The 16,999-nt window shown below is 32.6% G+C and overlaps 2 protein-coding genes across 2 annotated transcripts in view; one reads left to right on the top strand and one right to left on the bottom strand.

The window, feature by feature from the left end:
- LOC136035845 (cubilin-like) overlaps positions 1-4,606 on the bottom strand; it is a 97,833-nt gene extending 93,227 nt beyond the window's left edge. The window contains exon 1 of the mRNA XM_065717805.1: positions 4,573-4,606. Coding sequence (XP_065573877.1) covers positions 4,573-4,606 — 34 coding nt within the window. The remainder of the gene's footprint in view (positions 1-4,572) is intronic.
- A 151-nt stretch (positions 4,607-4,757) lies between these two features.
- Positions 4,758-15,011, top strand: LOC136035818 (uncharacterized). The gene is made up of 4 exons (XM_065717788.1): positions 4,758-4,897; positions 8,986-9,108; positions 11,920-12,093; positions 14,879-15,011. Exons 1-4 carry the CDS (start codon positions 4,840-4,842, stop codon positions 14,890-14,892), a joined length of 369 nt encoding a protein of 122 aa, XP_065573860.1. The 5' UTR covers positions 4,758-4,839; the 3' UTR covers positions 14,893-15,011.
- The last annotated feature ends 1,988 nt before the right edge of the window (positions 15,012-16,999 follow it).

Genomic DNA, 16,999 nt, shown 5'->3' with positions numbered 1-16,999 from the left:
CCAAAAAATTGGAGGGCACCTAGGCCCCCCCACGCTAATTATTTTACCAAAGTCAACGGATCAAAATTCTGAGATAGACATTTTATTCAGCGTAGTCGAAAAACCTTATAACTATGTCTTTGGGGACGACTTACTCCTCCACAGTCCCCATGGGAGGGGCAACAAGTTACAAACTTTGACCAATGCTTACATATAGTAATGGTTATTGGGAAGTGTACAGGCGTTTTCGGGAGGATTTTTTTGGTTGGGGGAGGGGTTGAGAAGAGGGGGATATTGTGGGGGAACTTTCCATCGATAATTTGTCATGGGGGAAGAAAATCTCCATGAAGGGAGCGCAGGATTTACTAGCATTATTTAAAAAAAAAAAACAATGAAAAAATAAATATGAAAAAGTTCTTTCAGCTGGAAGTAAGGAACAGCATTAAAACTTAAAACAAACAGAAATTATTACCCATTTGAGGGGTTCACCTTCTCCTAATACCTTGCTCTTTACGCTAAAGTATTTTTAGTAATTTCACCTATTTATTCTACTGTTTTTGTGATTCTTGGGTCATTCTTAATGAATTGGGACAAAATTTAAGCTTTAGTGCAAAGAGCGAGGATCTGACAAGCGGGCGAACCCCCCCCCATATATGTAATAAAAATATGAGAATACAAAAGTTCTTTACGTAAGCTAATTTATAAGTTACGTAAATCTTTTACTAATAAAAATATTCGTAAAAAATTAAAAGTTCTAGTTGCCTTTTTAATTAACCAAAAAATCGAAGGGCAACTAGGCTTCCTCCCCCACTCTTTTTTTCTCAAAATCATTCGATCAAAATTGTGAGAAAGCCATTTAGCCAAAAAAAAAATGCAAATTTCGTTTTAATTATTCCTCTGCGGAGAGCCAAAATCAAAACATGCATTGATTCAAAAACGTTCAGAAATTAAATAAAAAAAACAAGTTTTTTTGACTGAAAGTAGGGAGCGACATTAAAACTTAAAACGAACAGAAATTACTTCGTATACGAAAGAGGCTGCTTCCTCATCAACGCCCCGCTCTTTACGCTAAAGTTTTTTACTGTTTTAAAAAGAAGAATTGAGAGACAGAGCGAAACTTTAGCGTAAAGAGCGGGGCGTTGATGAGGAAGCAGCCTCTTTCATATACGAAGTAATTTCTGTTCGTTTTAAGTTTTAATGTCACTCCTTACTTTCAGTTTAAAAAACTTGTTTTTTTTATTTAATATATAGAAAGAACGAGCCAGGACTTTGCACCCGGTGTGATCAGTTTAAGGTTGTTTACCACTTTTCATAGAATTTAGGGCAAAAGAGGGAATTAGGCATTTTAAAGAAGACAGTCAAGACAGTTTCCAAACGTTTTTATGAAAAAAGAATAGGTTGGCAGGTAGTTTTTGTAAAAAGAGAAGGGAGAGAAAACAGAAAAAAACAGAATTGGTACTGATGGCATTGTGTAGCTCGTATAGTAATTATGGAAGAAAGGAGAAAGAAGCAGAGGCGCAATACAATGTAGTAGAAAGATGCCCATAGTGGAAAGAATTAATTGTACAGAGGACAAGAGAGGTATACCTATTGTCGTTGGAAGGAGAAAGAGGAAGAGGCGCATTGCAGTGTTATACAGAGATGTCGATCGTGTGGGAAATAATATAGTGTACAAATGCCAAGAGAGGTAAAGGGAGGTAATCCTGGGAAACAATAATTGATGAGTATTTACAAGTAAAAATTAGCCGAAAATCAGTAGAAAATTATATATATATATATATATATATATATATATATATATATATATATATATATATATATATATATATATATATATATATATATATATATATATACTAGCTGTTGGGGTGGCGCTTCGCGCCACCCCAACACCTAGTTGGTGGGGGCGCTTCGCGCCCCCCAAGCCCCCCCGCGCGCGTAAGTCGTTACGCGCCATATTAGTTACGCGCCATTGTAGGTGTGTCCCTATGTCCCACCTGTGAATATATATATATATATATATATATATATATATATATATATATATATATATATATATATATATATATATATATATATATATATATATATATGTATATATGTATATATATATATATATATATATATATATATATATATATATATATATATATATATATATATATATATATATATATATATATATGTTTTTGACTACATAAAACTTGCTAATATACAACATTCTTTGCTGTCCCATTGTCTGTGCGTATAAATAGAATGTCAGGTTTATGTCCCGGTGTCCCGGTCGTCATTTGTGTCCCGGTCTGTATATACATTCGTTTTTGAACTGGTCTTTTTTTAGGTTTTAGTTTTTTACCTTTTTTTAGTTTTTTTTTCGTTTTTTTTTTAGTTTTGTTTTTCTCCTTTATTTTTCATTTTTTTTTCCTTTTTCATTTTATTTTCTTTTTTAGTTTTTTCTTAGCTTTTTAGCTTTTTTAGTTTTTTATTATTTTTTTTTCTTTTTAGTTTTTTTGTAGTTTTTACCTTTTTTTACTTTTTAATTTTTTTTTTACTTATGTCCTGGTCGTCATTTATACTCCCTGTGTCCCGGTCATCATTTGTGTCCCGGTGCTTTGTTGATGGTGATTGCTAATCGAACATTCCTTGTGTCCCGGTCGTCATTTATATTCCCTATGTGCCGGCGTCCCGTTCGTCATTTGTGTCCCGATGTCCCGGTCTGTAATTTCGTCAGTCGAAAACATGACGTCAGTCGACACAGAAACATGACGTCACCTGACAGATCCACAGACAGACAACTTATTTTTATATATATAGATATATATATATATATAAATATAGCTGTTGGGGTGGCGCTTCGCGCCACCCCAACACCTAGTTGGGGGGGCGCTTCGCGCCCCCCCAAGCCCCCCCGCGCGCGTAAGTCGTTACGCGCCACATTAGTTACGCGCCATTGTAGTTGTGTCCCTGTGTCCCACCTGTGAATAGAGATAGATATAAATATATGTTTTTAACTACGTAAAACATGCGAATATACAACATTCTTCGCTGTCCCATTGTCTGTGCATATAAATAGATTGTCAGGTTTACTGACTCTTGAACATGCAACATATAATTGTCCATGGGAAAAACAATCCGTATTCAGATCTATACCTCATTATTCTAATGATGTGTAACTGTGTCCCGGTCGTCATTTATATTCCCTGTGTCCCGGTCGTCATTTGTGTCCCGGTGTCCCAGTTTGTAATTTCTCTTTGAATGTCCCGGTCGTCATTTATATTCCCTGTGTCCCGGTGTCCCGGTCGTCATTTGTGTCCCGGTGTCCCGGTCTGTAATTTCTATTCGAACAATCCCTGTGTCCCGGTCGTCATTTATATATCCCGCCTGTGCCCCCGGCGTCCCCGTTGTAGTTGTGTCCCTCGGGTGTCCCAGTCTGTAATTTCTCTTTGAGCTTCCCGGTCGTCACTTATATTCCCTCTGTCTCGGTCGTCATTTGTGTCCCGGTCTGTAATTTCTCTTTGAGTGTTTTTTCTTTTTAGTTTTTGTTTAGTTTTTTACCTTTTTTCTTTTTTCAGTTTTCTTTTTCTTCTTTATTTTTCAGCGTCACTATGAAGTACATATCGACGAACCTTTGTTTTTTTAACTTAAATCTGGTAGGCATTGATGACCTTATCCAAGTCAAAATCCCAAACCCAATCATCATCGCTATCATTTTCAGTTTTGATATGTTTTGACTCTCGCTGTCCAGGTGGATTTTCATCTAACTGCGCGGTTTTGCGTTCTTTAGCCGCAAGCCTGTTTTCTTGCTGTTCTTGTGATTCCCCGGCACGCTTTCTTTTCTTACTTTCTCTATCAGCTGCAAGCCTGTTTTCTTGCTGTTCTTGTGATTCCTCGGAACGCTTTCTTTTCTTACTTTCTCTATCAGCAGCAAGTTTTTTGGCATAAACTCTTTGAGCAGCTTCCTCGGCTGTTGCCATTGTAGGTTCTTCAGTCATATTACAATTAAACATTTTTCCGTGAACAAATGTCTTAAATACCGTTAATGACGTCACCGTCATAGCAAAAATGACGACAACTAACTTCATGACGTCAGTCGACACAGAAACATGACGTCACCTGACAGACAGACACACAGACAGACAACTTATTTTTATATATATAGATATATATATATATATATATATATATATATATATATATATATATATATATATATATATATATATATATATATATATATATATATATAAATATATATATATATATATATATATATATATATATATATATATATATATATATATATATATAAACAAATATTTCAAGATAAATATTAGCGTATAAAAAATGAACCAATCAAATCAGATAAGAAGCTATTTAGACGTTGAAAACGAAAAAATGCATATCGTTTTTTTTTAATTTATGTGAAATGTTTTATTGAGAAATCTCTTATTAAAAACTAAAATTTTCATAAACAATGTCTGAATTTTTCTGCCTTTTAGTGCTAATTCTTATTATTGAGCTTGTCGTTTATTGTCGTTAGACGCCCACAGAAGAGGTTTTAGGCCCTTCCAAAATGAAATCCTAACTACGTACCTTCGTTGCAAGTGTTCTGTAAATCTGCGTTCATGCGTTTTCATTATTTCGTGACGCAGCAATTTGCTTTGCTATTCCAATTGAAAGAGATCTTGGTTTTAACAACCAGAGTCCAATAAAAGTCTTAAGAGATTAATCACTTGGAATTTTCCAAGATGAACTAGTATCACGCTACGACAATTTGACTCAAAGGGTGTGAATATAAAGAGGAAGCTAAATCCGCAGTTTTTCATATCTGTTTGAGTCGCCGACGACTGCTCAACTAAAATGAATCTTTTTGTTCTATCTATGGTTGGATTGTTAGCTTGTTCTACGTTATCAGAGGGTAAGATCCATATTAATTCTATAATTGAATATATAGATTTGCTATGAGAATATATATATATATATATATATATATATATATATATATATATATATATATATATATATATATATATATATATATATATATATATATATATATATATATATATATATATATATATATATATATATATATATATATAAACAGTTCATGATGGAGTAATTTAAAAAGACTTGTAGCATATCAGATACTTAAAACTACCTGACGCTGCAAATTTAGGAATAAGGAAGAATTGTTCATTAGGAATATAGGACAAAGATGAAGTTAAAGTTGAAAGAAAGAAAGCAGAAAATTTAAACTTCAGAAAGAAGTTTAAGTTTAATGGAGTTTTGAACAGTTGCTTTATATTTTTAGATAGAATTGAAGAATTTATTCCACTCTTGCTATGAGTTAAATTCTAGCTATCTTCAATTTCTTCTTGAGGCTGCTTCAAACATATTGCCGAAAAAACTTGCCAAAATCAAAATTCTACTATTATCCTTATCTAAAAGTTATTTGAGCAAAATAGCCCATGTTACTAAACAACTATTTAGTTTGGAACAAACTAGGATTTTCAATTCCCCAGAAACATATGATTCTAGGTACCCCATGGCATTCTCTAGAAATTTACTGGGTCCTCTTTGAATTTATTAAGGCTTTAGAACATAACGAGAACAATTTTTATTTTTTCATTGTTTTATAACTTATTTGTATAGATATTTCATATTTTTTGAATTTAAAAGATGTTTTATAACACACCAAACTATTCAAAGGTTAACTTTTCAAATTAATTGGGTGTTTTTCCAGGAGCTAACACTCTGCCATTGCAGATATTCAAATGAAGCATATCAAACAGTTCATGGTAACCAACTGTAGTAAGGAGCGACCCGGCTCAATAGTAGCTGAAACTCTAAAAAACGGAATTTTTATACCAATGGTTACATCAAAAGAATTGCATTTTAATACTGATTTTAAATATATTAAATAAAAAAACTTAATTAAACTTAATTAAATAAAATAAATAATAGCGCAAAGAGCGGGATGTTGAGGGAGGAACAGGAGAGAACAATGGGCTCTTTGTTTCCCAAAGTCACCGGATCAAAATTCTGAGATACCCGTTCTATTCAGTATAGTCGAAATACCTTATAACTATTTATTTGAGGACGACTTACTCCCCCACAGTCTCCATGGATGCGGCTGAAAGTTACAAACTTTGACCAGTGTCTACATAAAGCAATGGTTATTGGGAAGTGAACAGACGTTTTCAGTAGAATTTTTTTTTGGTTGGAGGGAAGAGGAGTTTGGGGGTGGGGGTTACATGGGTAGGGGTCTTTCCATGGAAAAAATTGTCATGGGGGAAGAGAATTTCCATGTAGGCGGCGCAGGATTTTCTAAACAATAAGAAAAACAATGAAAAAAAATAAATATGAGAAAGTTTTTTCAACTGAAAGTAAGGAGCACCATTAAAACTTAAAACAAACAGAAATTATTACGCATATAGGGTTCAACTCTTCCTAATACATCACTCTTTATGCTAAAGTATTTTTAGTAATTTTAACTATTTATTCTACGGTCTTTGTATTTAGGGGTTATTCTTAAGGAATTGGGACAAAATTTAAGCTTTAGCGTAAAGAGTGAGGTAGTGACGAGGGGGAGAGCCCCTCATAAACGTAATAAGAACATACGAATATTGAAGTTCGTTACGTAAGTTAATTCGTAAGTTATTTATATTTTTCACTAATAAAAACGTTCGTAAAAAATTAAAAGTTCTAGTAGCATTCTTAAGTAACCAAAGAATTGGAGGGCAACTAGGCTCCTCCTCCGCTTCTTTTTTCTCAAAATCGTCCGATCAAAACTATGAGAAAGTCATTTAGCCAAACAAATTAATTTGCAAATTTCGTTTTGATTATTCATGTGCGGAGAGCCAAAATCAAAACATGTATTAATTCATAAACTACCAGAAATTAAATAAAAAACAAGTTTTTTAACTGAAAGCAAGGCGCGACATTAAAATTAAAATAAACAGAAATTATTCCATATATGAAAGAGGCTGTTCCCTCCTCAACGCCCCGCTCTTTACGCTGAAGTTTTTTACTGTTTTAAAAAGTACAGTTGAGAGAAAGAGTCAAACTTTAGCGTAAAGAGGGGGGTGTTGAGGAGGGACCTTTCATATACGGAGTAATTTCTGTTCGTTTTAAATTTTAATGTCGCTCCTTACTTTCAGTTAAAAAAACGAAGAGGACGGAGGAATCTTTTTAAAGGTCTGAATGTACTGAAATCCCATTAGAAATACTAGAAATTTCAATATAAATATGGACAGTAAAATATGATTAGATAAAACCCTCTGATGTGTGGTCGCATTAAAATATTTAATTTGGATGCAAATGGATTCGAATTCGTGATTTAAAGGAATTGTGATGATTAGACTGCTTGATTTAGATTGAAATGAGGGACAACTAAAAGGAATATTCATTTTTCCTCGAATGAAAACAATTGTAGAACATATCTCTGTATTGGCTTTGTTTGTTTGAATAGAATAAAACAAAAGACTTGTAATCCCCGCTTGAAAAAGACCTTTTGCGCTCCTGATCTAAAATCGTCATTATTGCCATTCGCGTAAATTATCTGAAAAAGACGTATTAGGAAGCAACAAATTGCCTTTTACTACTGGTCCCTTATGACTGGGACTTGAAAATGACTCTGGTTTTGAAACTGAGATTTCAGCTTGAAATACCCCGTTTATGGTTATGATAAGCAACTGCCATTATTGCCATTTACAAATTACAACAAGACGAATTAGCAAACACAAAATCAGTATTACTGGTCCTTGGTGATCGGGCCTCCGAAATGGCTCAGATCTTAAAATTGAGACCCCTAGTTAAAAAACACAATTTTAGCTTCTGATCGAAAGTGACCATTATCGCAAAAACTTATAAAGACGCTAGAAGATTAAAAGGTTACCTACAACAGCCATCTAAGGTTATAATAAACAGTCGCTTTCCGGATAGAAATTTTCTTGTATATTTTAAAGAAAGGGATTGACCTAGATAAATGAAACTTTCAGAAATTTTCAGATACTGATTACAGAGCTGCTTCCTGAAAGTTTCACTCACCTGGCTCTAATATTTTCTTCGAAATATCCAAGATAATTTTTTCTGACATTGTGATTTATAGTCTACTTCTTATTTAGAGATTAATTTTGGATTTTCTCTGTGAAGTAGGAATGTTTTATTCAGGAATATGTTCCAGGAATATTTCTGTAGATAGGACATTATAACTAACAATTAGTAAGAGCTGATACGGGTCTGTTACGTTAAGCACGGCAATAATAGGTATGCTCACTTGTAAAAGAAAACAAGGTCTTCTCATGTACAAATGTAAAATGCTTTTGTAATAAACGTTATGTGCATTTAATTACACATATTCCTTTCGAAACCATAAAAAAATACATGATGTTTTGATCCAAACAACATAGTAAAACAGCAATGTAATGGCGAAAACAAAGCATCTAAGAGAAAATGGAAAACACGAGGTTTAATTGTTTTGTAGCGATAAAAATAATAATTTCAAAAAAGAATTAGTTTTTAGTCTTTTTTAGTTTTGTAGGATATTAGTTACAAAAGAAATAAATGTTGATGGCCATCCATCCTAATATTGATTTTGATAAGAACAAAACGACACAAATATAACTTTATATTCAATGGCTGTTCAAAAGCTTAAGCTAAGGATTAGATATGAGCTGTAAGCATGAAAATAAAAGGGTTAAAATCCATTTTAAACCCAAACTGCAGCTAGAAGATGCAAATACATGCGTAGGGGAGGGGGCTGCATTCCAATTACTTGAAATGTCCTGACTTTGTCATTTCTGCAAACCTTGAATATACGAATAAATAAATAAATATATATCTTTCTTAAAATTCACCTTTTTACGTTTTTTTTTGTAAATAAGGCCTCCTTGAATACACTCTTTCCTAAGTAAATATGTTCATATGAGCCTGGGCATATTGGAAATGTTCAATTTAGTATATTGCACAATGGATTGTGATATTTTCATTTAACTGTTTAAGGTTTGTCAAGAAGTAGGTCCAAAGCCTACGAACATTACAGAAGAATGAGTAGGTCCAACCAAGACAGTGATGAAGATCATCAAGATCATGCAGGCCAACAATGGTGGCAGTACCTGGGTCAATGTAAGATCAGTTTCTTTTTTATGGCTCTAATTATCTATTTATTTGTTTCAATTTATTTTCTGAAATAAATTGTTAATATTTTACATTAATGTTTACATAAGTATTTAACGTATACTATTTACAACAATATTTTGTAGATAATACATCCAACAAAGTCAATAATTGACATCCAGCCTTCGTGACATCCAGCTATTTAATTTTCTTCCTGTTATCAAATTGCTCATTAAAGTTCGTAGGAAAATATCCTAAACACTTTTTACAGTAAACAAAGGAGGAGAGGGTTCATTGAAAAAAGAGAATAATTGGCTTAAAAATTTTGAGCGTAACATTACTCTTGAGTTTCATGATTTAATGATTTAATTAAATTAACAGAGAAGGTGATAGGCAGTATCTATGCTCTCAAAGTAGAGTTAAAATAGAAAACGATCTGCTCAGGTAAATCACTTAAATTTTTCTATCTAACTTTTTCAGTCTATAAATAGGTTTGTGTTACCTTAATGAAATACAAAGTTGAAACTTGTTGCTTTTTGGGGAAACAAAGCTATGTACTGCATATCTTGAGAAGTTCAGCATCAAAGTTTGGCCTGGGGATAAGGGGGTCGTAATCAACACTAAATGGTGAATGAAAATGATGAAAGCTGTCCAGTGCCATCTCTTGCCATCAATTTCTATAAGATAGTCTTTGCAAACCTGTCCAATAAATCAACATTGCTAATGTGCTTTTGCAGCTTGTGATCAGTTCTTTTTGTGATCAGTCATCGTGATTTTATCAGTTTGCTTGGTATAATAGTGTTGTTGTCTGCTAAGTCTTCTTTGTAACTTGTTTCAGTGTCCTTATTAGACAGCATAACGTCAATTTCATTAGCTTCGTCATCTAGCAGAATCAATTCTATCGTATCCTCAAATCCTGATAACCTGCCTAAGAATTTTAATCGAAAATAAAAACTGTTTTCAGTTACTGTTAAGAAGATTGGACTATGAGAGGCTTGAGTGTAGAGGGTGAGTAATAGCTCTGAACAAATAAAAATATTTGAGAAATAAAATTCACATTTTTCACTGACGAAGAACAACAACAGTGCTATCTATATCAAATTACCAAAAATCACGAAAAAATGCTAAAGTTCCTGTGGATGTTCCCAGTTGGGAATATGAACAAACAAGGTCTTCTTTTTTTACCTTGATACACAAGCTTCAAAACTTGGAAGGCTAATTCTTGTTGCACCACCTCCTACAGGTTTAATACTAACCCTTCAGAAATTGAAGTTTTGCCCATGTTTCATGGACTACTATTGCAATTTTGGAAAAGAAAATGCTGATGCAATATTGTATCATACCCAAAGAGTTCATGTTATAAGGCCTAAGAAAGTATTTTTTAGATGAGAATAAATACTTTCGACTAAAAAATGTAAGATAGAATAAGTGATTTTACTAACTCTTCGAATCCTTCTTCGTCAAGAATTTGGGAATTCAATTATAACCGATATCTGAAAATTTCCTTCACTACATATTAACAATATTAATGGTTATTCAATGTTTCAAAATTCATAAAGAATTTCTAAAAGTATTTTGACCAGATGGAGGAATGGACTCACGTAATCTAATTTTCTGATCTAAGAGGTTTCTTCAAATGACTGATAAATTGGAAGATATAAATTGAAAATCATGGAACAAGAGCTTCAAAGCCATGTTATATCAACTTCAAAGACTTTTTCCATATGTATTAAATATGTTTATCCATATATAGCTGGTATCTTATGCATGAACAGAAAATGGTTTTAACCACTATGTTACATATATACCTTATTATTATTCGTAGTAGTTTGTCTCTTATTAATCAAAATCATTTTTTAACACAGATCAAGTTTTATTTCTTCCTAATCCTCCGTGAGGTCCGGTTTTAATCCTTTGACCGTGTGCTACTACATTGTTTGGAATACGTTTCCTATAGCAGCTCAAATATGGTACTCGTTAGGCATTTTTAAAGAAAATTTAAAACAAAATGTGTCTTCTGTTTGAATTTTAATTTAATTTCCTTTCTCTTGGGGTAGGGGCATCCAGTATGGGTTGGACTATCTTTCGGTTTTGGTGGGCGGTTTATATTTTATTCTGATTCATTCATAGTTCATTTCCTTATAGAATTGTTTTAAATTTCTTATGGCCCCATAATTTTTTCGAATAAGATTCTGTTCTATTCTGTAATCTATTTCTCCATAGCTGTTGGCTAAACTCTCATTTTAGCAAGCATTTTTTTTTTCATGAAGAGAGAATTATACTTAGAGCATAAAATAAAATATTACTGTAAAAATTACCAAGAGATAATCGAATTTGTGGCTGTTCTGTTCCTTTTTTTTTATTTACCTTTTTTATTATCATTACTTATTAGTGGAGTAGAGTTAAAGAAATTGGGTGGTATCGTAAGCTGCACGCTAGGAAAAGCTTAAATTTTTTCATTAGTGCAGCGTTCGCAAATAGAAAAATTTGTTTTTCAGTTTGTGAACCTAAACCTAATTTGTGTCTGTAAGACTACCCCTTTTAGAAGTTTTATTAATATAAAAAAATTTTGCACATTTTTCCTTCTTTATACATTATACGTTGAGATTGTTATTTCCGATTTTAACTTAGTATTGGTTGAATGTTCTATGGTCGTATCAAATGAAACATTCGTTTCAGAAAAGCAGTCTTTTCATTTTGTGAAATAGTTTAGAAAATAATTCTGATTTGGAAAGGTGTTTCTCAATGGAGGCTCAAGCCTTAAGCCCCTCCTCCTTATACTCACTCCAGTCATTAGTTCTTAAGTTACTTTGGTTATAGATCCATCCAATAGAAATGGTTTGATTCCGTTTCCTCGTATTGGAAAGCGCCAAGAAGGAAACAATATTCCCAACTTCGATATGTTTGATAAGTCAGTTTTTGAAAAGAGTCAAGAAGGTTTTGGTAACACGAGTCCATTGCAATATCGATCTGAAAAAGCTTTGGATGAATCAGGTAAAGATTATTTTGACGTTTCTTCTCTTATTAATACTTTAATAATTTTGTCCCTTTTTTCACAAGAAGCTGATGTACAGAAATACATTCTTTTCTTATTTTTTTTCTTTATAATGAAAAAGCCGTGTTTATTTTTGCTGTTCAAAAAAAGAGGTATGACATTATTTTTTTAAGTAACAAAGCTAAAAGGACATCTTTTTAAATGACACCAAAAAGTACCATAGAAGCTACTTTTGGCATTATAATGCAGGTTTCAAATTACTATATTTCAAGATAATTCAGAATGTTGTATGTGTTACAAAGTTATATATAAAAAATTATATATATCATGCATTCCTTCCAAAGAATTTCTTTTTTTTTGTAAGAGATTAATCTAAATCTCCCCAGTGGTATCTTTAATAATCAAGATTACATTACTTAGGTTAACATCACCTTCAAATATGGCATTTGATCCATTTTTTAATGTTACATATTTTGTGGGTTATATTCTTTTTTCATTGCAATTATTTGAGAAAATAATTCCAAGAAATTTACATGGAAATTGTTAATTTAATGTCATCATGGCATTTTATGATTACTGATCAGTATCACCTTTGAAATCAAGATTGTCATGAATTACATTAAATAATCACGATTTCTTACATATTTTGCCTACTCGATTCTCTTCTATATTAACTATTTATCCACCGACTTGGTATGTTTTAAAATATCAGTATATTCTAATATGTTGTCCTTAAATATATCATATTAGTGATAGAACATTATAATTCACATGTTATAAATAATATAATTAATTAATAATATATTTATAAAAAATAACACAATAATAATATAATTACTAATATAGTTAATTTAGAAATATATTGATTGCAGTACAATTTGCTTATTATTATAATACATAAACTAGACATGTAATACATTAATTAGATTGCTAAAACGTTCATCGTTTTTTTAGCGAATTTTTTATATAATCACCGATTGTTTTCATTGATATATACTAAAATATTAGTGTGTTCTATTATCTCATTGTACATATGAAATATAACATTAATCATAATATATGATAAGCAGTATAATTAAAATTCAATATCACCATATTTTACTGAACATCCAAATACCAATGTGTTTTTTCCGTTAATATATTACTAACTTTAAGTGAGGGGAAACCCTATTTAAAAACACTATAAGGCGAAATATGTTAAACTTCTATCAGACTGTTAAAAAAAAGCAAAGAAGTCGTTAATATATCAAAAGGGGCCGGCTTCAAGACCTCCCCTTGCATATTACAGTGTCTAAAATGTCCTCTGAGGGTAATAATTAACACAGCAAGGTTGGCTGTAATTTCTAAAGTATCCAGCTTGATTCTAAGGAAAATGTACCTAATGTGCTTAGATCTTAAACGGAGGATGTCACCAAGTGGTGATACTGCCGCCAGTAGAATATGCAATATATTTTACTAGGATACCTAAAAGCGCTTTCTAGTTAAAATGATCCAAATTAACAACTATTTTGTCATGTATATTTTTAGAAAAAGAATTTATAGATCCTCTTATCGAATTTTTCCACCCTAAAGCACATGAATCCAAACTTCATCTTCTTCCTTTCAAAGTTTTAGGTTTATTTTGTTGCATGAAATTACCTTGCAATTTATAATTTGGCTGATTATCATAAGCTGTTTTTTTTATTATTTACCTGAGCCCATGGAATTATCTGACTAAACATCAATATTCTAACAGCATTTAAACCTTTACAATATTTAAAATAATAAAATGTAGTTGTCAAAAGTAGTCCACAATCAATTGTTTTGAAAACCTTATTCTAGCTATTCCTGTCAGTGTCTCTTTTTCTCTTTTATGATCAATGGCTAAATAAATTTATAACTACTTCATGTGTTTAAAGTCCAATTTAACATTGAAACCTTATAGGAGTGTCAATTTTCTGAAATTTTCCTTAGCATTTGGTGTAACGTGTAAATTTTGTTACAACATTTAGAGATTCTTATTGTGATGACAGAAAACCAATCCAAATGACGACTAATCTAAGGGGGTGAAAGAGAGAAAGAAATAGAGCTAAAGATTAATAGAGAGATAAAAAGGGAGGACCAGTAGCTTCCTCTTGCATAGACTGACTGCTAATGCTGAACAGAACTAGATAAAGTAAAATAGTTTGCTTTGATCGCAGAAGACAAAGGTTTATATTTAATAGGTGTAGAAAGGATCGGCACCAACGGGGGAGGTTATTTGAGGATTTCCCCGTGGAAATCCTCTAGAAAGGAAAAAAAAGCTTATTTAATACCATAATTTTCAATTTTTTTGGTAATATGGGTTCTTTTGAAAACTTTAGGGGGAGGGTAGCTAGGGGCTGAAATTCTCTAGGGAATTTGAGCTGCCAAATTGGCAAACTTAAAAAATTTTGAGCAATAGTTTCTGTTTTATCAATTTTTTTTTGCCAGATCGACAGGAACTGCATTTCCTGAAACCAAAGTGTTATGATCATGGGTACTTTTTTGTCTAATAACTATAATTCTTATCGACTGATAGAAATCCTTTGATATCAGACGAGACAAAATGTGGTAAATATTTTGGATTCTTTTATGAACCCTATTCAAAAACGCAAACTTGACATTTTATGATTTGGTTCGTCATTTCTCGTATATTTGCTTATTCTTCCCACTTTTTCATCAGCCTTCTCTTTTCAAAACAAATTACTGTGCATTTTCTATTTAAATAACCCACTAAAATGGCTGCAGAAGTTTTATGTAAAACTTATTACCTTTTTTTTTCAGGTGACGAGAAATAGGACAAACTTTCGGGTTGATATAATCGTGTCAAACACGAGTTTTGAATTTAAGGAGTTTGTTTATTAAGACTGTGATTATTATTGCTAAGAGCATTGATTAAACGATTTATGTGATGTTATTTGTGTCTATACTAAATTATTTATGAAGCTTAGTGATTATCAGCATATCGGAACATTAAGCAAAATTTTTCTGCTCAAATGAAGATTAATTCTCTTGCAATACTCGCTTATGCAGTAACTTTTCGTTTCACGCTTTCATATGGTAAAGAAAAAGGTAAAGAATACGGTGTTAGACTTTACCTTCCCTACCGGCGGTGCTGATCTCCGTTTCTTGGCCCTTCAGCCAGGAAGTACAATGTAGGGTTTCCTTCCCCAGAATTTCTCCAGGTACCCATTTAGAGCTGGGTCGACTCGTCAATGACGTCAACTCGATCCTACATAACTCAAGAAATCCTGGGTTTGGGGGCTATATTACTTGACCAATAGACAAAATCAAAAAACAAGGGAACTATAAAAGATATCAAATGTATACATCCACACTAATTCATGGATAAAAAGAAACATAAATACATCAAGAAAATATTTACGCTGAACTTGAAAATACAGAATCGACTGAAATTGCAGAGTTGAATCGAATAGTTTTTTCCTTCTGTAATTCTTATGTAAATTTTTTTTACTTCACTTTTTCGCAAATCCTGATGTGCTTTAAATTTCCTAAAAAAAAAAATATTGTCTAGGAAGGACCTCTAAGTAGAAATATTAAGCTAAATTAATAATGTATTCAGATTTTGGTTGCGTTCCCATGCATTAGGGTAATAGTATTATTAATTGTTTGTATTCTATCTGAAAGACTAAGAATTCTACGTAAAAAAAAGACCTAAAAATTATACTGCAAAAAGACGTAAAAAAGAGGTACAAAAAATTAGATGGTGTATATAGAGAGGTTTAAAAAATTAAATCCCTTTAATGAAGGTAATAATAAGTGAAGATGAACAGGTGACCTTAGGTAACGAAAAGATTGATCAGGTTGGGAGCTTCAGTTACCTTGGTAGTATTATTAGTAAAGATGGTGGGAGCAGTGAAGATGTTAAAAGTAGAATAGCTAAAGCTCAGGGTGTTTTTTCACAGTTAAAAAAAGTTTGGAAGAATAGAAAGATAAGCCTACAAACCAAGATTAGAATATTGGAAGCTACAGTGATGACAGTGGTCAAATATGGCTCTGAAGCATGGACACTCCGAAAAGCAGATGAAAATTTACTAGATGTTTTCCAGAGAAATTGCCTACGGATTGTTCTGGGTACCCGGCTGACTGACCGTATTTCAAACAGTAGGTTGTACGAAAAGTGTGGTTCAATCCCGCTTTCTGGGGCTATAATGAAAGAAAGGTTGAGATGGCTAGGCCACGTTCTACGGATGAAGGATGACAGATTACCGAAGATTGTCCTTTTTGGCCAACCGTCTGGGGCTACACGGAAAGCAGGTCATCCTTGTCTGGGTTGGGAGGATGTCATAAATAAGGATTTAAAGGAAATGGGAACTTCCTGGGAGGGTGTAAAGAGGGAGGCTTTAAATAGATTAGGTTGGAGGAGGAGCGTGCGTAGCTGTGTTGGCCTCAGGTGGCTTGGTGCTGCAGTGAGTTATTAGTAGTAGTAGTAGTAGTAATAAGAGTGAATGTGGTAATTATAGTGGCATTTATTTGGTTTCTGTAGGAAGCAAGTTATTTAGCATGATGATATTATTTAGACTTGGATAGGCTTTCGACTTGGATATCAGGTTTTAAAAGAACAATAGTGAGGTTTAGGAAAGGGAGAGAATGTGTTAACCTGACTTTCACTCTTAGATTAATAATTGAGAGCTGCCTGAGTCGTCAGATCCTTTAATCTTCAGTTTTATAGACTATGAGCAAGCGTTTGATTTGGCTTATAGAACAACTTCAGTGAAAGTCCCATCCTTGTATGGTAAAAAATATAAGAATATAAAAGTTTGTTAAATATAAAAAAAATAGTATTTTCAACTGAAAGTAAGGAGCGACATTAAAACTTAAAACGAACAGAAATTACTCCGTATATAAAATAGGTTGTCCCCTCCGAAATCCCTCGTTCTTTAC

The sequence above is a fragment of the Artemia franciscana genome, chromosome 14 (assembly GCF_032884065.1).
Source record: "Artemia franciscana chromosome 14, ASM3288406v1, whole genome shotgun sequence".
In the NCBI taxonomy this organism is placed as follows: domain Eukaryota; kingdom Metazoa; phylum Arthropoda; class Branchiopoda; order Anostraca; family Artemiidae; genus Artemia; species Artemia franciscana.
Note: the sequence above shows the minus strand (reverse complement) of the source record. Positions and strands in the feature narration are given on the sequence as shown.